General features: G+C 65.1%; 2 protein-coding genes across 5 annotated transcripts; one reads left to right on the plus strand and one right to left on the minus strand.

Annotated features, from left to right (window-relative positions):
* Positions 1-254: 254 nt before the first annotated feature.
* Positions 255-4,861, plus strand: ZNF687 (zinc finger protein 687; the record flags this gene model as incomplete). The annotated part of the gene is made up of 8 exons (XM_084243983.1): positions 255-2,318; positions 2,432-2,610; positions 2,850-3,026; positions 3,107-3,269; positions 3,386-3,724; positions 3,809-3,921; positions 4,075-4,216; positions 4,336-4,861. The coding sequence occupies 8 exons, from the start codon at positions 255-257 to the stop codon at positions 4,825-4,827; spliced, it is 3,669 nt and encodes a 1,222-aa protein (XP_084100109.1). The 3' UTR covers positions 4,828-4,861.
* Positions 4,862-5,527: 666 nt separating this feature from the next.
* Positions 5,528-22,510, minus strand: PI4KB (phosphatidylinositol 4-kinase beta; the record flags this gene model as incomplete). Of its 4 annotated transcripts, XM_084243689.1 has the most annotated exons (12): positions 5,528-6,218; positions 6,514-6,576; positions 7,051-7,171; positions 7,373-7,505; positions 9,569-9,834; positions 10,815-10,938; positions 11,127-11,231; positions 12,048-12,157; positions 13,384-13,611; positions 15,062-15,289; positions 17,438-17,482; positions 21,608-22,495. In XM_084243689.1, the coding sequence occupies 12 exons, from the start codon at positions 22,493-22,495 to the stop codon at positions 6,037-6,039; spliced, it is 2,493 nt and encodes an 830-aa protein (XP_084099815.1). In that variant the 3' UTR covers positions 5,528-6,036. The 4 variants fall into 4 exon arrangements, with proteins under 4 accessions (XP_084099815.1, XP_084099818.1, XP_084099816.1 ...); XM_084243692.1 differs by lacking the exon at positions 17,438-17,482 and having other exon boundaries at positions 21,608-22,510; XM_084243690.1 differs by lacking the exon at positions 6,514-6,576.
* Between the last annotated feature and the right edge of the window lie 411 nt (positions 22,511-22,921).

Here is a 22,921-nt window from a genome sequence, read left to right on the forward strand (position 1 = left end):
TCCTCTCCCTTCTCTGGATCTTGGTGCCTCCCCCGGTGTGCACGCCCTCCCTCCCTCCCTCCCTCCCTCCCTCCCTCGCGGTCTCAGGGCTGGGCCCACAAGCATCCCCCGCCCCGGCGCTCCAGGACGGCTCCGCGGTGGAGGGCGGGCGAGGCAGGGTCAGCGCGAGAAACCCGAGCGAGGTGGGCCGGGCTTCCCACGACCGGGGTCTCAGTTTCTCCTCTTGTGTTTCCTCAGGTCTGGGACCTGCTGCCATGGGGGACATGAAGACCCCTGATTTCGATGACCTCCTTGCCGCCTTTGACATCCCTGACATCGACGCGAACGAAGCCATCCACTCTGGGCCGGAAGAGAACGAGGGGCCCGGGGGCTCAGGGAAGTCAGAGTCCAGTGCCGGGGGCGAAGCTGGAGAAGCAACAGCCGCAGCTGCCGGGGACGGCCCTGGGGTTCCCGCCCAGGCCCCCGACCATGGCCTGCCGCCTCCGGACATCTCGGCGGTCAGCGTCATTGTCAAGAACACCGTGTGTCCCGAGCAGCCCGAGGCCCTGGCCGGGAACTCGGGTGGGGAGGGAGCCCGGCCCGGGGGGCTCGCCAAGGATGGACCCGGGGGGCCTCGCCTGATGCAGAATGGTTTTGGGGGCCCTGAGCCAACCCTTCCAGGAACGCCTCGCTCGCCAGCTCCTCCCGGTGCGGGTACCTGGAAAGAAAAAAACGTGGACGGCAAAGCTCCCTTGGACCTCTTCGCTCATTTTGGGCCTGAGCCAGGAGAACACCCGGACCCCCTGCCTCCCGCCGCGCCCTCCCCTCCCCGCGAGGGTGCCATGACCCCACCTCCCTTCCCCTCTCCCTTCGAGCTGGCGCAGGAGAACGGCCCGGCCCTGCTGCCGCCTGGGGCCTTGAAGCAGGAGAGCTGCAGCCCACTTCCCGCGCGGGGCTCCAGCCCTGACGCCACGGGCGTCCCTGCCAGCGCCTCGCCCTCCGGGGTGGCCGGGCCGCCCTTCATCAAGCAGTCTCCGGGGCACCAGAGCCCTCCTGCCTCTCCCGAAGCGCCTGGCTGTCAGCCCCTCAAGGAGGAAGAGGAGGACGAGGGGCCGGCGGACAGGTCTCCCCCGGGAAGTCCCCGGAGCCCCTCCAGCGGCGCCGAGGCCGCGGACGAGGACAGCAACGACTCCCCGGCCTGCGCCTCGCGGCCGCTCAAGGTGCGGATCAAGACCGTGAAGACGTCCTGCGGGAGCATCACGAGGACGGTGACCCGGGTCCCCTCGGACCCAGACCCCTCCGCGCCTGTGCCTGAGGGCGCCCTGGTGGCCGAGGCTGGTCTCCTGAAGCTGTCCCCGGCGACCCCGGCCCCCGAGGGGCCGAAGGTGGTGAGCGTCCAGCTGGGGGACGGCACGCGGCTGAAGGGCACCGTGCTGCCCGTGGCCACCATCCAGAACGCGAGCACGGCCATGCTGATGGCGGCCAGCGTGGCCCGCAAAGCCGTGGTTCTGCCCGGGGGCGCCGCCGCCAGTCCCAAGACGATGGCCAAGAACGTGCTGGGTCTCGTGCCCCAAGCCCTGCCCAAAGCCGAGGGCCGGGTGGGGCTGGGGCCCGGGGGACAGAAGGTGAACGGGGCCTCCGTGGTGATGGTGCAGCCTTCGAAGGCGGCCGCCGGCCCTGGCGCCGCGGGCGGCACGGTGATCTCGCGGACGCAGTCCAGCCTGGTGGAGGCCTTCAACAAGATCCTCAACACCAAGAACCTGCTGCCCGCCTACAGGCCCAACCTGAGCCCGCCGGCCGAGGCCGGCCTGGCCCTGCCGCCCACGGGCTACCGCTGCCTGGAGTGCGGCGACGCCTTCTCGCTGGAGAAGAGCCTGGCGCGCCACTACGACCGCCGCAGCATGCGCATCGAGGTCACCTGCAACCACTGCGCGCGCCGCCTGGTCTTCTTCAACAAGTGCAGCCTGCTGCTGCACGCGCGCGAGCACAAGGACAAGGGGCTCGTCATGCAGTGCTCGCACCTCGTCATGCGGCCCGTGGCCCTGGACCAGATGGTGGGGCAGCCGGACATCACGCCCCTGCTGGCCGTCCCGCCGGCCCTGGGCCCGCCCGCCCTGCCGGCCCTGGGCAGGAGCGACGGGGGCGTCGCCTCCGCCATCACCGTGGTCGCCGCCGAGGCCCCCGTGTTGCCGCTGTCGGCCGAGCCGCCCGCCGCCCCCGCCGGCTCCGCCTTCACGTGCTTCCGCTGCCTGGAGTGCAAGGAGCAGTGCCGGGACAAGGCCGGCATGGCCGCCCACTTCCAGCAGCTCGGGCCCTCGGCCGCGGGCGCCTCCAGCACGGTGAGTCGCCCGGGCCGGCCCCGCCGGGGCGGGGGCGGGGAGGGGAGCCGGGCAGGGGCGGAGTGGGGGCACAGGCTGCTCCTCGCTGACTGGCTCGCGCCCTCCCCCGGCAGGTGTGCCCGACGTGCCCCATGATGCTCCCCAACCGCTGCAGCTTCGGGGCGCACCAGCGCATGCACAAGAACCGACCGCCCCACGTCTGCCCCGAGTGCGGCGGCAACTTCCTGCAAGCCAACTTCCAGGCGCACCTCCGCGAGGCCTGCCTGCACTTCTCCCGCCGCGTGGGCTACAGGTGCCTCCGCCTCGCCTCCGCTCGGGAGCGGGGCCCCCTTCTCGCGGGGCCTGCGGGCGTGCCGGCAGGAGGGGCGCGGCGGCCGGGGGCACTCGGGCCTCCTCGGGTGCCTCTCCTCCGCCCGGCCGCGTTCACCCGAGCTTCCTCGGCGTCCGCCCTGCCCGAGAGTGACGTGGGGCGGGGGTGGGGGGGGGTGTGGAGGTGCCCTCGCCTCACCGGTGCCTCCCCCCGCTCCCCAGGTGTCCCAGCTGTGCAGTGGTGTTCGGGGGCGTGAACTCCATCAAGTCCCACATCCAGACGTCGCACTGCGAGGTTTTCCACAAGTGCCCCATCTGCCCCATGGCCTTCAAGTCTGCCCCCAGCGCCCACGCCCACCTCTACACCCAGCACCCCAGCTTCCACACGCAGCAGGCCAAGTGAGGGGGGGGTGCGTGAGGTGGGGGACTGGGGCGGGCCTGCCCGGGGGAGCGTCTGCACTGTCCTCTCCGCCCGCCAGGATGATCTTCAAGTGCGCCATGTGTGACACGGTCTTCACCCACAAGCCCCTGCTCTCCTCACACTTCGACCAGCACTTGCTGCCCCAGCGCGTCAGCGTCTTTAAGTGCCCGTCTTGTCCTCTGCTTTTCGCCCAAAAAAGGACCATGCTGGACCACCTTAAGGTACGGGAGTTGAGGGACAGAGGCACGACCCCCAGGAAGTGGGCGCAGGGAGGACCTTGGCCTCCAGCAAAGCCAGGCTGTGCCCCCAGCAGCCACCCCGCTTGTCTCCCTCACAGAACACCCATCAGTCTGGGCGTGCAGGGGAGGAAACTGCTGGGAAAGGGACTGGGGGTGCCCTGCTGACCCCCAAGACTGAGCCCGAGGAGCTGACTGTCTCCCGGGGAGGGGCAGCTCCCCCTACTGAAGAGTCGTCTTCGTCTACAGAAGAGGAAGAGCTGCCCAGCTCCCCCGAGCCCCCGCGCCCAGCCAAACGGCCCCGGCCCCGGCGGGAACTCGGGAACAAGGGCCTCAAGGGCGGGGGTGGGGGCCCTGGAGGCTGGACCTGTGGCCTGTGCCACTCCTGGTTCCCCGAGCGCGACGAGTACGTGGCTCACATGAAGAAGGAGCACGGCAAGGTGAGCGGCCCCAGGGGGGCAGGCGGGCCGGGGCGGCGGGGGGCGCCCGGCCTGCTCTGAGACCCCCCTCCCCTGCTCTCCTAGTCCGTGAAGAAGTTCCCGTGTCGCCTGTGCGAGCGCTCCTTCTGCTCGGCCCCCAGCCTGCGGCGCCACGTCAGGGTCAATCACGAGGGTATCAAGCGAGTTTACCCCTGCAGGTAACCCCCGGGCGGGCCCGCCCCCGCCGCCCCCGCCCGCCTCCGGTCTGAGCGCACTGAAGGTGGAGGCCTCCCTCGGTTCGGTAGCCCCGTCCCCGAGCCAGGGCCTCGGCCGCGGGTGGCCCCTGGCGCCCACTGCGCCCCTCGCCCCAGGTACTGCACGGAGGGGAAGCGCACCTTCAGCAGCCGCCTGATCCTGGAGAAGCACGTCCAGGTCCGGCACGGCCTGCCCCTCGGCGCCCAGTCGCCCGGCCGGGGCGTCGCCTTGACACAGGGTTCCGGAGCCAGAGCCCAGGTAGGCGGCGGCCAGGCCTGCGGGGCCGGGGCTGTGGGAGCGGGAAGCTGCGGGGCCGCGTGGGGTGCCCGGGTCCCGGGGGTGACGGCGAGGGGCGCCTGCCCGCTGTCCTCCTCCAGGGGCCGGGACGGAAACGCCGCCAGTCGTCCGACTCCTGCAGCGAGGAGCCCGACAGCACGACGCCGCCCGCCAAGTCCCCCCGGGGCGGCCCCGGGCCCCTGCGCTGCCGGCGGAGCAGCGGCTCGGCGGAGCCGAGCCTCGTGGCGGGGCTGCGGGTGGAGGGCGGCACCCAGCAGTGCCTCGACTGCGGCCTGTGCTTCGCCTCCCCGGGCTCCCTGAGCCGGCACCGCTTCATCAGCCACAAGAAGAGACGGGGCGTGGGGGGCACCGGCGCCCCGGGCCTGGGGGACGCCGAGGAGGAGGCTGTGCCGCTGCCGCCGCCGAGGTCTGACCCGGAGGGCGGAGACTCGCCTCTGCCCGCTGCCGGCGGCGCCCTCACCTGCAAGGTCTGCGGCAAGAGCTGCGACAGCCCCCTCAACCTCAAGACCCACTTCCGCACGCACGGCATGGCCTTCATCAGGGCGCGGCAGGGGGGCAGCGGGGACAACTAGGCCCCCGGGCCGGACTGGGCTCCCCCCACCCCCACCTGGCCCCCCGCGCTGGGGCGTTTCGTTCCAACCCGTGTTCTGGTCCGCGCCGCCCCGGCCCGGCCGAGCTTGAGGATCGTAGTTCTTTGCAGTTGCCCCCCCTTTGGGTGCGGCCCCGGATCCTGTAGGACGGACCTGCCCCCCTCCTTTCTGAGCCCGACACTAACGACCCTCCTGCTGCTGCCCGGCGGAGACGGGCCCCGGCCGCCCTGCCGCTCCTCCGCCCTGCCCTGCCCGAGCACCCCCGGGCCCCCCGGCACTCAAGCCCCCGCCCTGCAGTGCCTTTCACTTGTCTTTATTTTTCCCCCAGAATTCCAGGGGGGCTGGTAGGGATGAGTCCTGTCAAGGGGGTTCCGGGGAGGAGGCTCGGCTCTCAGGAATCCTGCGTTCTCGTAGCGACGATACTAACTGGGGGCGCCGGACGGGAACCGCCCATTAAACTGCTCGTGGTTTGATCCCGCGTCAGGCTCTTCTTTCCGTGCAGCTCGGCCAGGGCGGCCTGGACGGGGCGGGGTGACAACCAGTCGGGAGGCGGCGGCTGACCGGGCAGGTAGGGGAGCACGACTGTCCCCCGCCTCGGCCGTCGGGGCCCCTGTAGCTCCTGGACACGGCTGTTCCCCCGTCACCGGAAAAAGGCAACTCGGCAGGGACGCGGGTGGCTAACTAAGGACTTTATTTCAAACAAAAATTAAAAAACTGAGGGCTGTTTCCCCGGTGGGGGGGGCGCGGACTCCCCGAGGCTGGGCAGAGGCCCTCGAGACCGGGGCTCCCTCGCCCCGGGACCGGCACCCGCACCCGCGGCGAGCGCCTGCACCGGAGCGCGCCCACAGGAGGCGACAGGCAGCAGCGTGGCCGAGCACAGGGTCGAGTCCTAAGTACCGAGAACCTCCTGCCCCTTCCCGGGGCCCGGAGCGGACGACGGACGCCTGCAGGAAGCGCCGCGGCCCCTCGCGTCTCCGGGGCCGTCGGGTGGGAATACTGTCGGGGCCGCGCCTCCCGCTCCCCGGCCAGCTCTGCAGTTACCACATGATCCTTGTCGTTCTCGCCTTCCATGCCCCTTGGGTGGACGGTTGGGCGGGGGCTCCTGGTTTGGGGCTTCTCTGGCGGGGCTCTCCTGGGGAGAGCCCTGAACACCCCCCCCCCCCCCCCCCGGCGCTCCGGGGGCCGGGAGGGTCACATGATGCCGTTGGTGAGGTACTGGAAGCCATCGTAGAGCTTGGTGGTGATGGAGCGCATGCTGCCGTCCACCATCTGCTCCACCAGCAGCTGCAGCTGCTCCTCCGTCATGCTCATGTGGAAGCGCTCCTTGAGGTTGCGGATGGTGCTGGAGCCGTGGAAGCAGGGCAGCTGCGAGCCTGGGGACGCGGGCAGAGGGTCACGGGGAGCCAGGAGGGGGCTGGGTAGCAGCCGAGCAGACCGCTGGGGTGTCTGAAGTGCCCCTCCCCTGCCCCTCAGAGAGCCCTGCCCCGCACGGCGTCTGCGGGGGGAGGGGGCCGCGTTGGCGGCGGGAGGCCCTGTCCTGAGCCCACCTGCGCCCCGCACGCCTGCTCCTCGGAGGGAGGGTGGCCGGGGCCTGGGCCCTGAGCCTGGGCCCTGAGCCGGGCACTTATCTGGTCGCAGGTCTCTGCCTACGCTACGCCTGACACTCACAGACGACCTGGGCCACCGTCATCACGGGGCCAGACGGGGACGCTCCCGAGCAACGCCGGCAACCTGCGGGGCGGGGCGGGGAGGGGAGACTGGCAGCTCGGGCGTGGCAGCTGAGCCCTGGGGGTGGGGCAGGGCCCAGAGGACCGGAGGGTCCGGGACGGCAGCCTGGAGGCACAGGTGAGACGGGAGGAAGGGCGGAGGACAGCGGGGTCGGAGGTCAAGGCCAATAGGGAGGAAAGTGGTGACCGGAAGCCTGGCCTGGCCAAGAGGTCAAAGGAAGGAGACAAGCTCGGAGCCAGACGGGAGGGGACACAGGGATGGCCCTGAGTGCCCAGGAGGTGGCGTCTGCCGCTTCTGCCCCCCACCCCACCCCAAGGCGTGGCTCTGCCGGGTCGGGTCGGGGAAACACTGGATCCGAGAGGGACCCTGGGAACCCTGCCCCCAGGCTCCAGGTTTCAGGAATCAGGTTTCTGGAAGCTCCACGCCCAGGGCCCAGGAAAGCGGGGATCCCGAGGCCCGGCCTCGCCCCAGCCCCACCTTGCTGCATGATCTCCACGATCTGCACCACCTTGTCCATGTGCTTGCGCGCGGCGATCAGCCCCTGCAGCATCAGCATCTTGTAGTAGTTGAACATGTCCCCGTCCAGGCCGCCCATCACCTGGCGGGAGGGGAGCTGCACGTGGGCCGCGGCCCGGAGCCCGCGGGACGCCGTCCTCCCTGGGGCAGCTGCGCCGGGCCCCGACTCGCCCACTCTCCGGCAGGCGGGAGCCCCCGACACCCGACACCCAGCCTTACGCTGGCCCTGCCGTTTGTTCCGCTCGCCCCTCCTCTGGGGGAGCCCCCGCGCCCCCCCACTCACGTCCACAAACTCTGTGGTCAGCTTAAAGGCGGACGTCTCAAAGCCCAGGTTCCGGGGGGAGCTGGACAGGATGAAGCCGAAGTCGATGTGGATGATGTGGCCATCTGCGTCCAGGAGGATGTTCCCGTTGTGCCTGCGGCGGGGCGGGGAGAAGCGGCGGCGGTGAGCCTGGGGCGCCGGGCCACGGTGGCGGGGCAGTTCCCTGGGCCCTGGGCCCGCGCCACCCCGCGGTGGGGAGAAAGGAAATGACGAAGGAAAGCGGCGCTGGGTGGTCAGGGCCACGGCGCCTGAAGCTGCTGCTATGAGCAGCTCAGTGAAAATGGGTTCAGATCCCTCATTTCCCGAGAACTCGCCAACCGGCCCCAGCCTAGTAGAGAAGCCAGAAGCCAGGCCCAGCGCAGCCCGAGGCCGCGCACCTGGCTCAGGGGGGCCTCTGCTCAGGACACACCCGCGCTTCTTACAGTTCCCGCCAGGCCGGTCAGGGGGGCGGCCCTCCCCCCAGGGCAAGCAGGACGGGAGGGCTACTTGTGAAGCGGCTGGGGGCCTCGAGGGCAAGCTGAGCTCCGCCAGGGGCTCGCGGAGACAAACCCGGGGCCTCTGTGAGTCCCACCCCAGGCCGAGTGCAGGAGGACCCGCCAACGCGGCAAGCGTGTGAGGCCCGGCCCATGCAGCGCGGCCAAGCCTGGCCAAGCCTCTGTAAGCTTTTTAGGCCAAGAGTTCCAGCCTGAGGGCACCTGGTCTGGGTTCTGGCTGACCAAAGAAAGGGGACAGAGGGCGACCAGAGCTCCAGAGTCCTCCCTCTGGAAGGGCGCGCAGGCACAACCTCGAGTGCCCGGGAGGGTCCGATGCCCCAGCAGAGGACAAGGATCCCCCCCCCCCCCCCGAGAAGTCGCTGATTTGCTGCAAGCCCAAGGTCGGGAGGGGCAGTTTCTCTCCACCGCTGGGGATGCTCTGACTGTTCTGAGACACTGAAGTGACCCCAAACCCACTTCTGGTCCGGGCCCAGCCCCAGGGCCCTTCGTCACAGTGGCTGATTCCGCTCAGGGCCCATCTTTTTTGAATGAACAGGAGAGGCTCATCAGCTGCCTTCGCCCCAGACCCTAATCTCCCACACATGCTCACCACCCACAGTTCAGCCCGGAGCCTGACCAGCGCCTGCTTCCCTGCCCCCTATTCCGGGCCCAGCTCTCCAATCCGACTTCAGGAACAGTCCCCAGGGGGCGGCCAACGTCCTCAGTGGCCCTCTCTGGCCCTCAGCCTCGACGGCTCCGTCTGAGGGCTGCTGGGGTGGGCGAGCGCAGCTCTGAAAGCTCCCTGACTTGGCTCCCTCAGGAGGAAACATCCGTCCGACGGGGTTTTCATCTGGTCTCAGCCTGGGAACACCAGGCCGTGATGAGCATGCAGCAGGCGCCAGAATCCACTCAGCTGCCCTGCGAGCTCTGGCTGTGCCCCCACGACCCACGGGCATGCGGGCCGACCCTGAGCGCCGTCCGGGGCAATCTCAGAAAGCAGGGCCCGCGGTTCAGCGGGCTGTACGGCACATCGGCACCGGCGGCACGCAGGCTTGGGCCTCACAAAGGTCAGACGATACGGGAAGAAATGACTGAGCAAAACGACACGCGGGGCCGCCATCTGGACATCACGGGCTGCAGTAAGGAGAGCTCGGCCGGGAGCCTGGCCTGTCTCCACTGCGTCTCCCCATTACCTCGCTCCTCTGCCCCGCTCACCGCCACCACCGGGCCAGGCCTTGCTGCCTCTTGCCTTGTTACTAAAGGGCCGGTGACACCCAACCTCACCCGAAGCACCATGGGATGCGCTCGTTAACCAGAGACTGATCATGTCGCTCTTCCGCCTGCGAAATAAAACTCCCCGGCCCCCTGATGAAGGCCTTCCTGGCCTGGCCTCGAGCACAGACCAAGCTTTAAACACACGAAGCACTGCCTCTGCCTGCAGCATCTGCCCCCCACGCTCTCTCCTGGCCCCCCTCTTCCTGGCCTTCAAGGCCCTGCCCTGCTCACCGAAACCCTGGTCGTTCCGTGAACCCTGCCCTTCTGGGCCCCTTTGCAAGCCACCTCCCGGACTAACGCCCCCTGACCGCGCCGGTCTCCGTTTAAAACACGCTGTTTCGTCTTTACACCTTGACCACGGAAGGTGGGGACGCGTGAGAGCGACACACGAGGGGCAGCGTTCACCTACCTGTCCTTGACTTGCAGCAGGTAGCAGACCAAGCAGTAGCCGGCACAACTTTGCACGAAGTTGCGCTGGGCACTGAGGAAAGCCTCAGTGGTGTAACTGCCGTGCTCCTGCAGGAAGTAATCGAGCAGGGACAGCTGTGACTGCTTCTTCACCTGGTGGATGGACACGGCATTCACCACTGGCTCAATCATGCCGCTGTCGGCCGAGATCACCAGAATCTTGTATGGCTTGATCCACAGGGGCACGCGCTCCTGCTCCCAGATGGACTGTGGAGACAGAGCGCGGGGCGCTGGTCCTTCTCCAGACCCAGGCAGGAGGCCAAGGCGCCCCTCTGCCCCCAGCCCTAAGTGGTGCCTCTCCTTGGTGGCTGTGACTCTAGGCCATCAAGTGAGTGAAACCCAGTGACCCCGCCGAGGACCAGGGAAATCCGGAAGGAAGCCCAGGGCCCACGAGACACAGGGATGCGCGCTACAAAGGCATGTGGGGAAAATATAAAAATAAGGCAAGAAACAGGAAGAAAAGCACCCGGGGAAGCTCATGGGCACCTCCCATCAGGGAGGGCAGGGGCCACTAAACAAGTTCCAAGAGCAGAGGGTAAACTAAAAGGATTTAGTTTCTGAGAAAGCCTGTCTAGAATATGAAAATATTCTCCACGCAGAACTGGGTCAAAGAGATCAGATTCTTGCAGGCGACCACGCCGGGGCGAGGGGCCCACACCTCAGCCCATGGCAACCCACAGGTCCAAGGCCAGGGGGAGCTTTGCTCTAAAGGGCAGAGCCAGGCCCCACGGCCTCTGCTAAGCGCAGGGCAGGCGCAGGCTACCGCCGGCCGCTAGGGGCCGCTGCAGAGCCCCACGTCCCGGGAGCCGCCTTTTGCATCTACTTTACCCCTGGGCACCAGCTGTCTCCAGGTTGGGCTCCCTGCAGAGACGCCTGTGTGGGGCTCCCTCTTCCTTCCTTTCTTTCTTTTTTTCATTTATTTATTAATTCATACAAGAGCTGGGGCACAGGCCAGAGGTGCTGGGGGTGAGAGGACTCACCAGAGAGAGTGGGGAGCAGAACAGGTGGATCTATTGAAATCCATTGCTGAGGGGAGCAGCGGGGAGACAGGAAAGGTCTGCGGCACCATGTGGATAGCTCCCTGGCTGGGGAGCGAACTCAGGGCGCAAACAGCTTGACAGCTCTGAGACTTAACCCCTGCGCCACCAGGGAGGCCCGGTTCTCCCTCCTTCTCTCCCTCCTCTTACCTGCAGTTGCTTCAACACCTGGAAGGCCAGCAGCTCCTGCCTGAGGTCATCTCCGCACTTGACAATGACTGACAGGAGCCGCCAATTGGGGAGATGGCCGTAGGGGGAGCCCTCTCTGATCCGCCTGAGGAGAGAGAGGCCAGGGTGTCCAGGGGAAGGACGTGGACAAGCTCCCGCCAAGAGTCCAAGCCACTCTCCCTGCCAGGCAACGACTCAGCCGGCCTGGGGGTCTGACGAACTTGAGGGAGGCTGGATACTGCGGATGTCCGGGTGAGCTTTGACAGGGAGCAGAGCCCACCCCCACCAACTCACCGCACTTTCTCCTGCCAGGGCTCTTTGAGAGCGACAGCAGAGGGGTCTTCGGGGTCTCGCTTGAAGGCGGTGGGGGTGTGAGCCAGCTGCTCCGACAGGCGCCGGCTAGTGGGAAGAGACGGGATCAGTGCCTGGAGGGGCTACCCCAGAGCCTCCCCACTCCAATGCAATGTTCCTTGGTTCCGGGCACAGAGACAACCCGGGCCGAGACTCACGGGAGGAAGCACCACGGATGCTTTCTGCTAACCTGCTGGTTTGCAGATGTGGTTTTTTTTTTTAATTTTTATTTTTAAAAGATTTTATTTATTTATTTATACAAGCACTGGGTACAGTCAGAAGCGCGGGAGGGTGAGAGAATTCACCAGAGCCAGAGCGGGGAGCAGAGCAGGCAGAAGGCCCGAAGGACACTGCTGAGGGGAGCAGCGGGCGGCAGGAGGGGTCTGCGCGCCAAGCGGGACCCTCGCCGGCGGCCGGGGACGGAAGCGGCGGGGCAGAGGCTGCGGGCAGCTTCGCAACCCAGCGCTCAACCCTGCGCCACCAGGGAGGCCCTGCAGATGTGTTTAAACGTGGGCTCTCCTGCCCACCCCCTTCCTTTACCAAGATTCTGACTCAGGACAGGTGTGGCTCTGGAGAGCCCCCCGCTCTCGCACCCTGGAAACGGCGGTCCTCAGACCCCAACAGACACCTGCTCTAACTCCCCGTCGGGTGCATTCATCCCCGGAGGCCTTCTAACATTTACTGTCCTTCTGTAGCAGCCCAGTCATTTCTCAGGCTGCACCTTTGCTACTTCAAGTCTGGGGGCCTCAGGACGCGGGCAGAGTAAGGAGAAAGGGAGCAGAAGGACGCAGGCCGGTGGGGACAGGCGGGCAGTGCCTAAGGGGAACAGACAGCGAGCGGAGCGGCTCGGTGGCCTGGCCGTACCGGATGTCACCTGCTGCGATGAACACGGGCTCCTTGCTCTCCTGGCTGGTGATGCTGTCCACGGAGAACTGGGAGATGTTGTCGCAGCTGTTGGCGTGCACCTCGGGGAGCTGGGGGAGCGGGGTTGCAGGTGAGCCGCGCAGAGCACAGGTCTTGCTTCTTTCACCTCCTCCACAGATCACCTCCCGTGCCAGCCTCACCCCTGCCTTCCACACTTTACTCCACAAGCTTCCCTGGCCACATGCCATCCTGCCCACTTGGGCCCCAGCCCCTGGGCACAGGGAGTTTCTCACTGGCCGCTACCTGCCCCGGAACGAGCTGGCTCACTGCTGAAATAGTCCCGCGTCCCACCACACGTGGAACCAGAGTGGCTGAAAAGTGATCTGAAGTCTGAATTTTTAACAGGTTCTCCAGAAGATTCCCGAGCACTGAAGCTTGCAGAGCCTTATCCCGAGAGCTGCCCAGCGCCCTCCCATAGGGTGCAGGATGGAGCCGCTCAGAGTGGGGCGCTCACCATTTCTCAATCCTACCCTCTCCTGTGGGCCCGGAGCTTCCACATGTGGCTTCACTATCTCATGACTCGTTTTTCCTTAAATGTCTGCATCCAGCCTCCACAGTTGGACTTTTAAAAGCTCCAGAACAAATATTGTTTTTTCACAAAGTGAAATCTCAGCCCTGCATAAAAACCCTGTTCCGCTTCCCACCAGCCCACAACAAAGTCCAAAGCCTTCCCGCATACGAGCCCCTCGGAAGCCCCTCGGTGCCACTCTTCACCTCACACCACACATCACAGCCAAGCAAAATTTCTTCCAGGTGCTAAAGAGCCCCAAATTCTCTCTCACGGTCTGGTTTTTGTTCTTCCACCTGGAATACTCCGTCCACCTAATTCCTCCCCACTTTCAGGTATGCCCCACCCCAAATCTGAAGTGGTAACCCCACCCTCAAATGCTCCCACTGCCCCCTCCTCTCACAGACCACGTCTGCCTGTGACCAGCCTCGCTCCCTCCTTTAGGCCTTCACCCCTGCAGGCAGGGGCCGATCTCGCCCGCTGGCACCAGGACGCAGGCTGGCACAAAGAAGGGCCTCAGTGAGCATCTCTTGGTGGGCAACTTCCCGCTCCCTGTCTGCCTGAGACACTTCGTACAGCAGTGTGCAGGAAGGGTTTTTCACCAGACTGTGCCGCCTCCCTGGGCCGGGAGCTCCTCTTACCTTTCCCCTACGCATCACCTGAACCAGACGCCAGCTGAGCAGACTGTTCCTGCCTGCACCCCACTACCCACACCTGCACCGGGGCATCGGCCTCGGCCAGCTCCGGCCACCTGCTTGGCACGCTCACCTCCACCTGCAGCTCGCCGATGTCATCCACTGACCAGGCCTCATCGTCGTTGTCGTAGTTGGGCACGATGCTGAAGCTGCCCGCCCGCTGCTCATGCGTGATGCCGCACTCAGGCAGGTTCTCCACGGACCGGGTGCTCCGGATCCGATTCTCAGGGATGCGGGCGGGGACACTGGTGGTGTCGAAGTTTTCACATTCAAGGACTTCAACATAGATCAGGTAGGGAGCCTGGTGGGGAGGGAGTGAGAATAGTACTTGCAGTCTACCTCTACCACCGCGCCCAAGTCCACACTGGACTGGAGCTCACAGGGCCCACCGGACCCTCGCCCTCAGACTCGACGCCAGGAGCCTGTCAGAGAAGTGTCTGCCTGAGTGCAGGAGGCTTCAAAATGCGCTGGCTGAAGGCCTCCCCGGTGGCGCAGCGGTTGAGTGCTGGGTTGCGAAGCTGCCCGCAGCCTCTGCAGCACCGGTTCGATCCCCGGCTGCTCCCCGGCCACCGGAGGAGGGTCCCGCATGGCGCGCAGACCTCTCCTGCCGCCCGCTGCTCCCCTCAGCAGTGTCTTTCGGTCCTTCTGCCTGCTCTGCTCCCCGCTCTGGCTCTGGTGAATTCTCTCACCCTCCCGCGCTTCTGACTGTACCCAGTGCTTGTATAAAAAAAAAAAAAAAAAAAAATGCGCTGGCTGAGCTTCAGAATGTGTGTGTGACACACTCATACACTTCTCAATTACAGCCTGTGAGAGAGGCCTAGAAGGTTCTGTGGGCTTATCTTAAAGAGACCAAAACAGGGCCTCCCCGGTGGCGCAGCAGTTGAGCGCTGGGTTGCGAGGATGCCCGCAGCCTCTGCAGCGCCGGTTCGATCCCCGGCCGCTCCCCGGCCACCGGAGGAGGGTCCCGCATGGCGCGCAGACCTCTCCTGCCGCCCGCTGCTCCCCTCAGCAGTGTCCTTCGGTCCTTCTGCCTGCTCTGCTCCCCGCTCTGGCTCTGGTGAATTCTCTCACCCTCCCGCGCTTCTGACTGTACCCAGCGCTTGTATAAATAAATAAATCTTAAAAAAAAAAAATTGGGGGAAAGCTGGACACTGTCCCGAGGAGGGCTCTCCGCCTCCAACACTTCTGGAACGAAGTCATGGAACTACCGCCTCTCCCACCCCCAGACACATGCAGCATCCTTCTCTCAGCCCTGTCCACGCCGATCAGAAAAGATCCTAGAAACAGATTCCCCTGCTCTCAGGGGCCTCCTTGGCGGTCCACGGGGTGAGTCTCCAGATAGCATCATGATGACCCGAGTCTGATCCCCGGCCAGGGAGCTACCCACATGGCGCAGCAGACCTCTCCTGTCTCCCCGCTGCTCCCCTCAGCAGTGGATTTCAGTAGATCCTTCTGTTCTGTTCCCCACTCTGTCTCTGGGGAATCCTCTTGCCCCCTGCATCTCTGGCCTGCACCCCAGTTCTTGTATGCATAAATAAGTAAATCTTTAAAAAAATAAAAATAAATAAATTTAAGGGGAAAAAAAAAAGGGGACAAGAGGGCTCGCAGCCCCAGGGCAGGAAAGTCAAGGCGAACATGCGCACATGAACCCTGCCTTGCGTCAGGACGCCGTGGGGCAGCTCTGGGCACGGGCACCAGCCCCACGACCGCAGAGCAGGGTCAGGTCAGGTTCTGGGACAGAGACCACCTACCTTGTCCTTGGAATTGAGGACAACAGCCTGGGTGTGGGGCACGCGGACCACGTGGTGGTCAAAGCCGGCGGTGGGCAGCCAGACTCGGGCAGGCAGCTTGTGGTTGAGCAGGGAGAGCTCGGAGATGAGCCGCTGCGTTTTCTGCTCCTTGGTGGGGAGCGTAGCCAGCCGCTTGCCGATCGCCATCAGGGACTTGATGAACTCTCGCTCGGGCGCCAGTCTGACAGGCTGTAGGGTTGGTGTGAAGCAAAAGACGGTGAAGAAACCATAGGAGAGGGCGGCTGACCCGCTCAGCCTCTCCTGCCCGCAGGCCCTGCCCGCCCGCCCGCCCACCCGCGCTGGGCCGGGGACAGCACCAGCACGGTCCCTCCAGGCTGACCAGGGTGAGGGGCTGGGAGTCCAGAGCGCGGCGCCCTCCCTCCAGCACGGGAGTTCCTCAGGAACGGCCCAGGGTGCGAGGAGGGTGAGGAACACCCCCCAGGGAGGCTCTCTGGATGCCAGAGGGATGGCCGCTCGCCCTGAGGGCCCTTCACAAGGACAGTGTCCCTCTCCCCACGTGGGTCCTCAGGCGGGGTCTCTGAGGCCCACCAGGCTGAGGAGGGGGCTCTGAGCTAACATCCCCCCCCCAGGATGACTCACTTTTCAAATGACTTTCATTGTTTTCATGGCCCCCCCAACGCCCATGGCCCAGACCCCACGAGGGGCAGCACACATGCAGGGGGGAGAGGACGGCCGACCGGACACTATGGAGTCATCAACGGGCAGAAGCGGATGGAGGAGGGAGGCAGGGGCGCGGGCGGAGAAGGCAACAGCTGCTCTTGGCCTGGACAGCGGCCCTGGAGGCCTGCCTCTCGCTGTGCTTCCTCCCTGCACCCTCTCTCCCACCTCCCGGGGCTGGGCTCCCGCCAGCACCCTTCTGGGCACTCCCAGGAAGAGCGAGGCAGTCTGGGTGAGGGGTGTGGCAGGAGAGGGCCTCAGCCAGAGGAGCAGGGCTCTCCCCAGGAGGGGCCCTGGCCCAGAGGCCCACCCGGCCCGCCGCCCGCGGTCAGAGCAGCACCTCCTCCTTCTGACAGGAGCAGGAGTTCACTCACCAGCTCTCCCTCTCCCTTCGTGTGTCTTGCTTAGCTTCCTGATTGAGAATTCCTACCCTCATGCCCTCACACTGCAAAAAAGAGCTTCTTTTGGAAGCTGGGCAGAACCAGGCCTACCTCTGCACGTGCACCAGAGCCAGGGTCAGAGGAACAGCTCACCTCTCACCGCCACCCCACGGGGGCTGGCTCAGGGCTCCCTCACGACGACTCAGGGTGTCTGAGTCAGTCAGGAGTGCTCTGGGGAGCAGGGTTGGAAAGAGATAACAGAAGACAACAGAACCAGGCTCCTGTGCTCCCTGGAAATATCCCAGGGGCCTGGTGGAGAAAAAGGAAGGAAGAAGAAATCTGGAGACCCCTTTCTTCATTCAGGGTGATCCCCGAGCCTTCCTCTCAGGTGGCCAATGGTCACTGTCCCGAGGCCCTGCACCCCCAATCAACGCAGGGCCGCCTCACACTAGAAAGGCAGGTTCTTCCCTTCCTCCAACCAGCATGTGGGCCGGGCCCCCCAATTAGGCAAGCGTGTTGGGGACGTGACCCTGGCCTCAGAGAGGTCTGCCCCGTGGGAGGGGAGGGCGGCACGACCGGGAGGGGATCAGCACAGAACAGAGGAAACTGATTGCGGAGACAGGAAAAAAAAAAAAGGTGAAAAATCATCGGAATGCCCAGAGGGTCCAGCATTTCCTCTCACGTCTCTGTCCAGCAACAAGGTCTGGGCCTTTCGGACCGAGGGTCCTGGCTAGTTCAGCGGGAACAAGAGAGGACCCCATCGGGCTGTGAGCGGGGAAGGGAAACCAGGCCGGGAAGAAGCGCGGCTGAAGTGAAGCAGCAGCCCTGCGGGGAGGCGAGACTGTCCTTCAGGCCCAACCTGCTCTGCTCCCGCGGGCGCCCCCGCAGGGCCGGCCTGGGAGACGCTGAGCAGAGCTGCGGGCGCCCAGGACGGTGCCGGCGGAGGAGGGGCCTGGCGTTTCTGCCCAGCAGCTCGGGCTCCAGTCCAGGGATCAGTCCTACCGCCCCCACCTTCTGCTCGAGACCTGGCAGGGGGGCGGGGGCGCCAGCGTCTCCGGGAGGATCAGCTGAGCTGGGGCGGGCCCTGGCCTTGGCGACAAAGGGCAGGGGACTCCCCCAGGCCTGGGAGGGGCAGGGTGGCCTCCCAGGAGGAAAAGGCACCTGCTAACTCCAGCCTTGACCCGGGACCCGGGGGCCTGGGGGCCTGGGGGCCTGGGGACGGAGAGGAAATGCGGCCTTGGGGGAGCCTGCCACCCCGTCCCAGCCTGGCCCCACTTACGGAACTGAACGCATTATCAACACTCTCGGTGCTGGAGGAGAGCTCCTGGGAAAGGCCAGAGGGGCGGGCAGAGGAGGGCAGGGAGGGAGGGAGAGAGACAAAGGCAGAGAATTTAGCGGAATCTGGATGGCTGCTCCTCCGTGTCGCTCCACCTTTCTGCTCTCGGGAAAGAAGGTGCTCCCGGGTGCCGGCCCGCTCCGCGGCTCAGGGCTCCAGGCCAGAGGGCTGAGGGGACGCGGACCTCGCGCTCACTCTCTCCCCGCCAGTCCCGGCAAAGCTGGGTCCGTGAGGGGGAAAGCGCCCTGCCAGGCGGCCCTGCCGTCTCTCCTCGCCTCTCCTCGCGCACACCTTCAAGCAAACCCTTCTCTGAGGAGACCCCCCTGAATGTGACAGCTGCAAGACCCCAGACCGGGAAACCCAGTGGCCGGCAACTTGCGGGGTCCAGCCGGGCCCAGCTCCGACCAGCCCATCCCACCAGGGAAGCCTGAATCTGCGTGACCGGCCCAGACCCCAGGAGAAATCCCCCCGCGGGAGGGGCCTGTGGCCGTCCAGGGCCCCGCGGGCGCCCACCACTATTCCCGAAGCTCAACAGATGCTGTCCTCCGACTACGCTGGGGAGCGGGGCCCTCGCTGGCCCATCTGAAGAGATGGAACAGTCGGGCAGCAGCTGTCCGAGTTCAGCACAGAGTGACCCGAGCCTCACCAGGAGCCTCTCTGGCGTCTGAGCAGGCGCGGGGGAGGGCTGGCTCGCTTGCGCCAGGTCCCACAGCTCCTGCACAAGGCCCCTCCCGGGTTCACCCCCCAAGGCCTCCCAGGGTAGGAGAAGGGACTAGACCAGGCAGGAACCCGCAGGAGGGGTGGGGCCTGGCTCAGAGACAAAGTCCTGGAGCTCCCAGGGCAGAGGGCAGTGGCCCAGTGTCCACATCGCCATCAGCATTTCTTTTTTTTCTAAAGATTTTATTTATTAATGCATACAAGAACTGGGGTGCAGGCCAGAGGTGGGGGGGGGGGCAAGAGGACTCACCAGAGACAGAGAGGGGAGCAGCAGGGAGACAGGAGAGGTCTGCTGCCATGCGGGATCCCCTGGCCGGGGATCGAACTCAGGCTGCAGTGGCTGTGGACAGCTTCACAGTGCTGAGGCTTAACCCCTGCGCCACCAGGGAGGCACCCCCACCCCTCATCAGCATTTCAAGCCTCAACTTAGTTGGAGTCTGTGTTTAAATGTGACTCCAGCTGGAGGTCTTTCCAGGGAAATCTGGGGAGAGGGCACTCTGGGGGAGAAGTCATGCCAAACACTCTCCCCAGGCAACAGCTCTTCTGCCCTGGGTGGAGGGATGAGCCAGAACCCTCGAGCTCTGCTGGGGAGGGGCGGGCTGCAGGAGAACAAGGCCCAAGCCCTTGCTCCTGCGGACAGGTCCTGCCTGACTCAGAAGAGCCTGGGGGGAGGGAGGGAGGGAGGGAGGGAGAGAGGGCCTGCTCCGCCCTGCTCTGTGGGCTCCAGTCATTCCCACTGAGTCAGTCCCAGCCAAGTGGCTGACATCACGCCCCATTGGGCTGGAAGGCCCAGGGCACCCAGCACAGCAATTTCTCTGTGCAAAGGTTGCAGCTGGTCTGCCGTGCATGCCAACGTGTGGGGCACAGGTGGCACCCAGGCTGCTCCCCGCACCCCACCCTGTGCCGAAGTCGCTGCTGTCTGGTTACAAATGGGAAGGAAAGCTGCGCAGGCAGAGCTGTTAAAAACCGAAGGGGCGGACTGTGTGGGGGGAGACGGGAGAATGGGGGGCTAGAGCCCTCTGCTCTGCCGAAAAGAACCCCGGATGGGATCCCGCAGGCTGCAAGGAGGAGAGCCCCACAGAGGCGCCTGGGCCCTTCTCATCCCCCAGCTCCACAACGGGGGAGGAGCACAGGCTCAAGCTAAGAGCCCCCAGGAGAGCCAGAGACGGGGAGCAGGGTCTCCCCGGAAACGCTCCTTCCAGAGTCCGCGCTCATCTCAGCTGACTGTGTGAGCAGTTTCAGTAGCCTGCACTACCTCTTTATGTGCAGGAAACAACTTTTCAAGGGTCACGAACCCCACCACAACCCATCAGGACTACTACATCAGTGCTGTCGGGAAGCAAGATCAAGAGTCACAAATAAAGAGCCGCCAAGATAACGGGGTTGCTGCAACACCTTGAAAGCTCCGGGGATGGCGGGAGCCTTCTCCCGGCCGCCTCACCGCCCAAGCACAACCCCATCTGCTGAATGAATAAATGTTGCAAGACCGGCAGAGGAGCCAGCTCTCTTGGCCTCTGCAGACAAGACCCCGGACGGATGACCTCAAGATGCCGCAGGGACTGGGGGAGACCCCTGTGCCGAAGCGCCAGTGCCAGGCCCACTTACTCCCTCTCGCTTCTGCTCTCACGTTTCCCGAGCCCGGGTGGACTCAGGAGTCTCATTCTGCCGCGTCGGATGGCCGAGGCGGGCCTGGCCAGAGATCTCCTTCCTCTCCTGGATCTAGTGACCCAGACAAAGGAGCCAGGTTAGGAAGAACAGCAGCTGGAGAAGCTGCCCCCGAGGACAAGCGCTCACAGAGCACCTCCTCACAGTGTCACCCCCAATCCATCCTGGCAGGAGCTGAGTGCAAGAGGAGGGTCACCCCGAGGCGGCAGAGCTCCTGATCCTAAGACGAGGATGGTGGCGGCGACATCCTCACCGAGAGGAGCCAGACTCTCAGAGAGAAGCCAAGTCTGACAAGAGCTGCCACGGGATTCACTTCCAGCCATGCCCACTGTTGCTTGACCCCAAGAGGCGCTCCCCAAACCCTTATGACCTTGGTCCCCCAGATCCACATGACTCTCCTTGCTCGGCACGGACCCCGGGCTTCTCTGCCCAACTCAACCACCAATGAAATGGCCTGCTCTGGCTCTGCAACAGGAGGGCCCTGCCGCTTCCCCCGAATGATCCCTGAGAGCTGAGGGCCCCAGGGAGCAGATGCCGAGAGCAAAGGGAAGACAGCGCGGCCGAGCCACCAGGAGCATCAGCTGCGGGCCTGAGGCACGGTCAGACATTCACCAGTTAAGGTACCTGGGCAAACCATCGGGCCTGTTTCCTCAGTGCAAAAGAATCCTGTCTCCTGGGCCAGCGGGAGCCCCTGACGAGATGCCTGGCACAGAGCAAGACGCAATAAATGTGAGCGCTGTTAGCCGCACGTAAGTTACCATGACGTTCCACTGAACCTCCAGGGAGCAGGCTCTGGAGCGTCCTTCCCTGGGCCTCTTCCCTTCCCGGGCACTCTGACCTCCTTCTTGAAAGTCCCAGTGCATCAGGAACGTGGGAGGGTTACGTGCTCCTCAGAGGCAGAGGCCGGCCTCGCGACTACACACATTTTCCAACAAGTGCAAATTCCTTGCTCTTTCCTCGCCTCTTTCTAGGCTGGGCTGGCAGCCAGGATGGGAGCGGGGCTGGGGCGCCAGGTCACAGACACTTGCTTGTGCCGCAGGCAGCCTCCCCTGCTATCCGGTCCCTGCTCCCTGAGCACAATCCAATCCGAGAAGCCCCTCCTGGGGCCTTCAAGGTGAGGCCGGGACTACCCCAGCCAGGCTCCCTCCCACTTCCCTTTGTGCTTGGGGGTGGGAAAGTCACCCAGCAAGGCCCCAAGCCACCGCCCCCCCCCTGCAAAGGCAGGCCAGGGGGCGGGTGCCGGGGCCACAGGGAGTGAACCTGAGCTGGGTCCACAAGAGTGGGGGCTCTGGGGAGCTGGGGGGGGGCAGCGGGGAGGGCATGAGGAGGCATGGCTGGGAATAAAGTTGGGGTTTCTATTTAACATCTCCCCCTCCCCAAGCACACAAAATCCCCAAGCACAGTCCCTTTCCCTCCCAGGCTCCTGCCCAGAGAGGTTCTCAGCTGCCTTGTTCTCAGGGCAAGGTGGGGGGCTCCGCCCGGGCCCCCCACCAGCAGCTGAGATGGCCCCGCAGCTTAGTAAGGACACCCCAGCCATGCGGCCTGGGGCAAGTCACTGTATCTGCGTCTCAAGTCCTTCCTCTGTGAGGGAGGCAGCTCGGGCAGGGGGCCCTGAGGTCTTTTCCACTCTGACCTCCCTGCTGAGTCGCGGTGAAATGGAAGAGGGAAGGGAAGAGAAGGAGGGAGAAGCCCGTGAGGGGACCCCGTCGCCGGGCCCCCCAGAAGGGTTACCTCGTCCTCGTGCTCCACTTTCGGGTTGCTGGCTGTGCGCTTCAGGTTGCTGCTGAGGCTGATGCTGGCGGTAGCGTCCGACTTAGAGCGCTGGTGAGTCCTTTTGGAGGGAGACAGCCCTGTGTCCGGCGCCGGGGTCAGGGAGGGCAGCTCCCTCTTCCGGTGAGCGGGCTTCAGCTCATCCGAGAGGATCAGCTTCCGGAGCTTGGTCCCACGGGAGTGTCGCTGCGTGGAAATGTGCATGTCTGAAGAGTAGGCCCCGAGCAACAGGGCGCACTGGAGGGAGAAGTTGATGCTCTGGCGGCACCGGTGGACGATGTAGGGCTTGATGGCGTCGCCCACGTCCTCGTCCATGTGGATGTACATGTTAAGCAACTGAGGCAGGTAGAAGTCCACGTCCTCATTCCGAAAGCAGAAGAGCCGGTTGCCGATGTAGGCCTGCACGCCGGGCTCCTTGGAGTTGTACAGGTACGAAATGGCCATGGAGATGTCGAACAGTTTGGACTCGAACAGCCTCAGCAGCCAAGACTGCTTGGCCGAGTTGTTCTGCCGCCGCCTTCTTGCTCCCTTGGCTGCGCCCGAGGCCACCGCGGCCCCCACCTCGTCTTCCTCCTCCCGTATCTGGGCAGGTGGGTCGTCCAGGCACCGGATCTCACTGTCCGCGCCCTCCCCGTTGAGCAGCCCCAGCGGGGCGCCCCCGTGCAGCAGCTTGACTTTCTGCAGCACCTCCTGGCAGGCTTTCTGCGCCACCTCAGGGTCGATCACCGACAGCTCCCCGACCCCCTCCGAGATGACGCTGAGCAAGGAGCCCCCATTGTTCCCTGGTGGGCCAGGAGAGGGCTCAGAAGTGGGCGTCAGGGAGGCAGGCTCCACCGCCGTGTCTCCCATGGCCACAGCCAGACTTCGTGCTTGCGAACTGGAGGGGGGAAGGGACAGAGAGGGAGACGCTGTTAGTGGGGCATCCTCAGACGTCCCCTCTGCCCGGACACCTCCTCTTTGTCTTCCCAGACGCCTTCAAGCTCAGATGAGGAGGGCCCTCCCTCCCAGGCAGCTCCCCTCCCACCCCATGACGCTTCCTCCCCACAGCACCCGCTCCGTTTCGTCCACGCCCGCGTGTCCTCGCACAGCGCCATTCTGCACGTGCACAGATTCCTCAGGTAGACAGGGACGCGATTCTGATTCTGCAAGTGCTTTTCTACCTGTGCGCTCCCCGCTCGTCTCCCTTTCAATGCCCAACAACAGCCTTTTCTTCTCCTCTTTAAACGGTATTTCCTACCACATTGCACTCCACACACAGGTTCTGAGCCTCTCGCC

Source organism: Talpa europaea (genome assembly GCF_964194135.1).
Source record: "Talpa europaea genome assembly, chromosome: 9".
NCBI classification, from domain to species: Eukaryota; Metazoa; Chordata; class Mammalia; order Eulipotyphla; family Talpidae; genus Talpa; species Talpa europaea.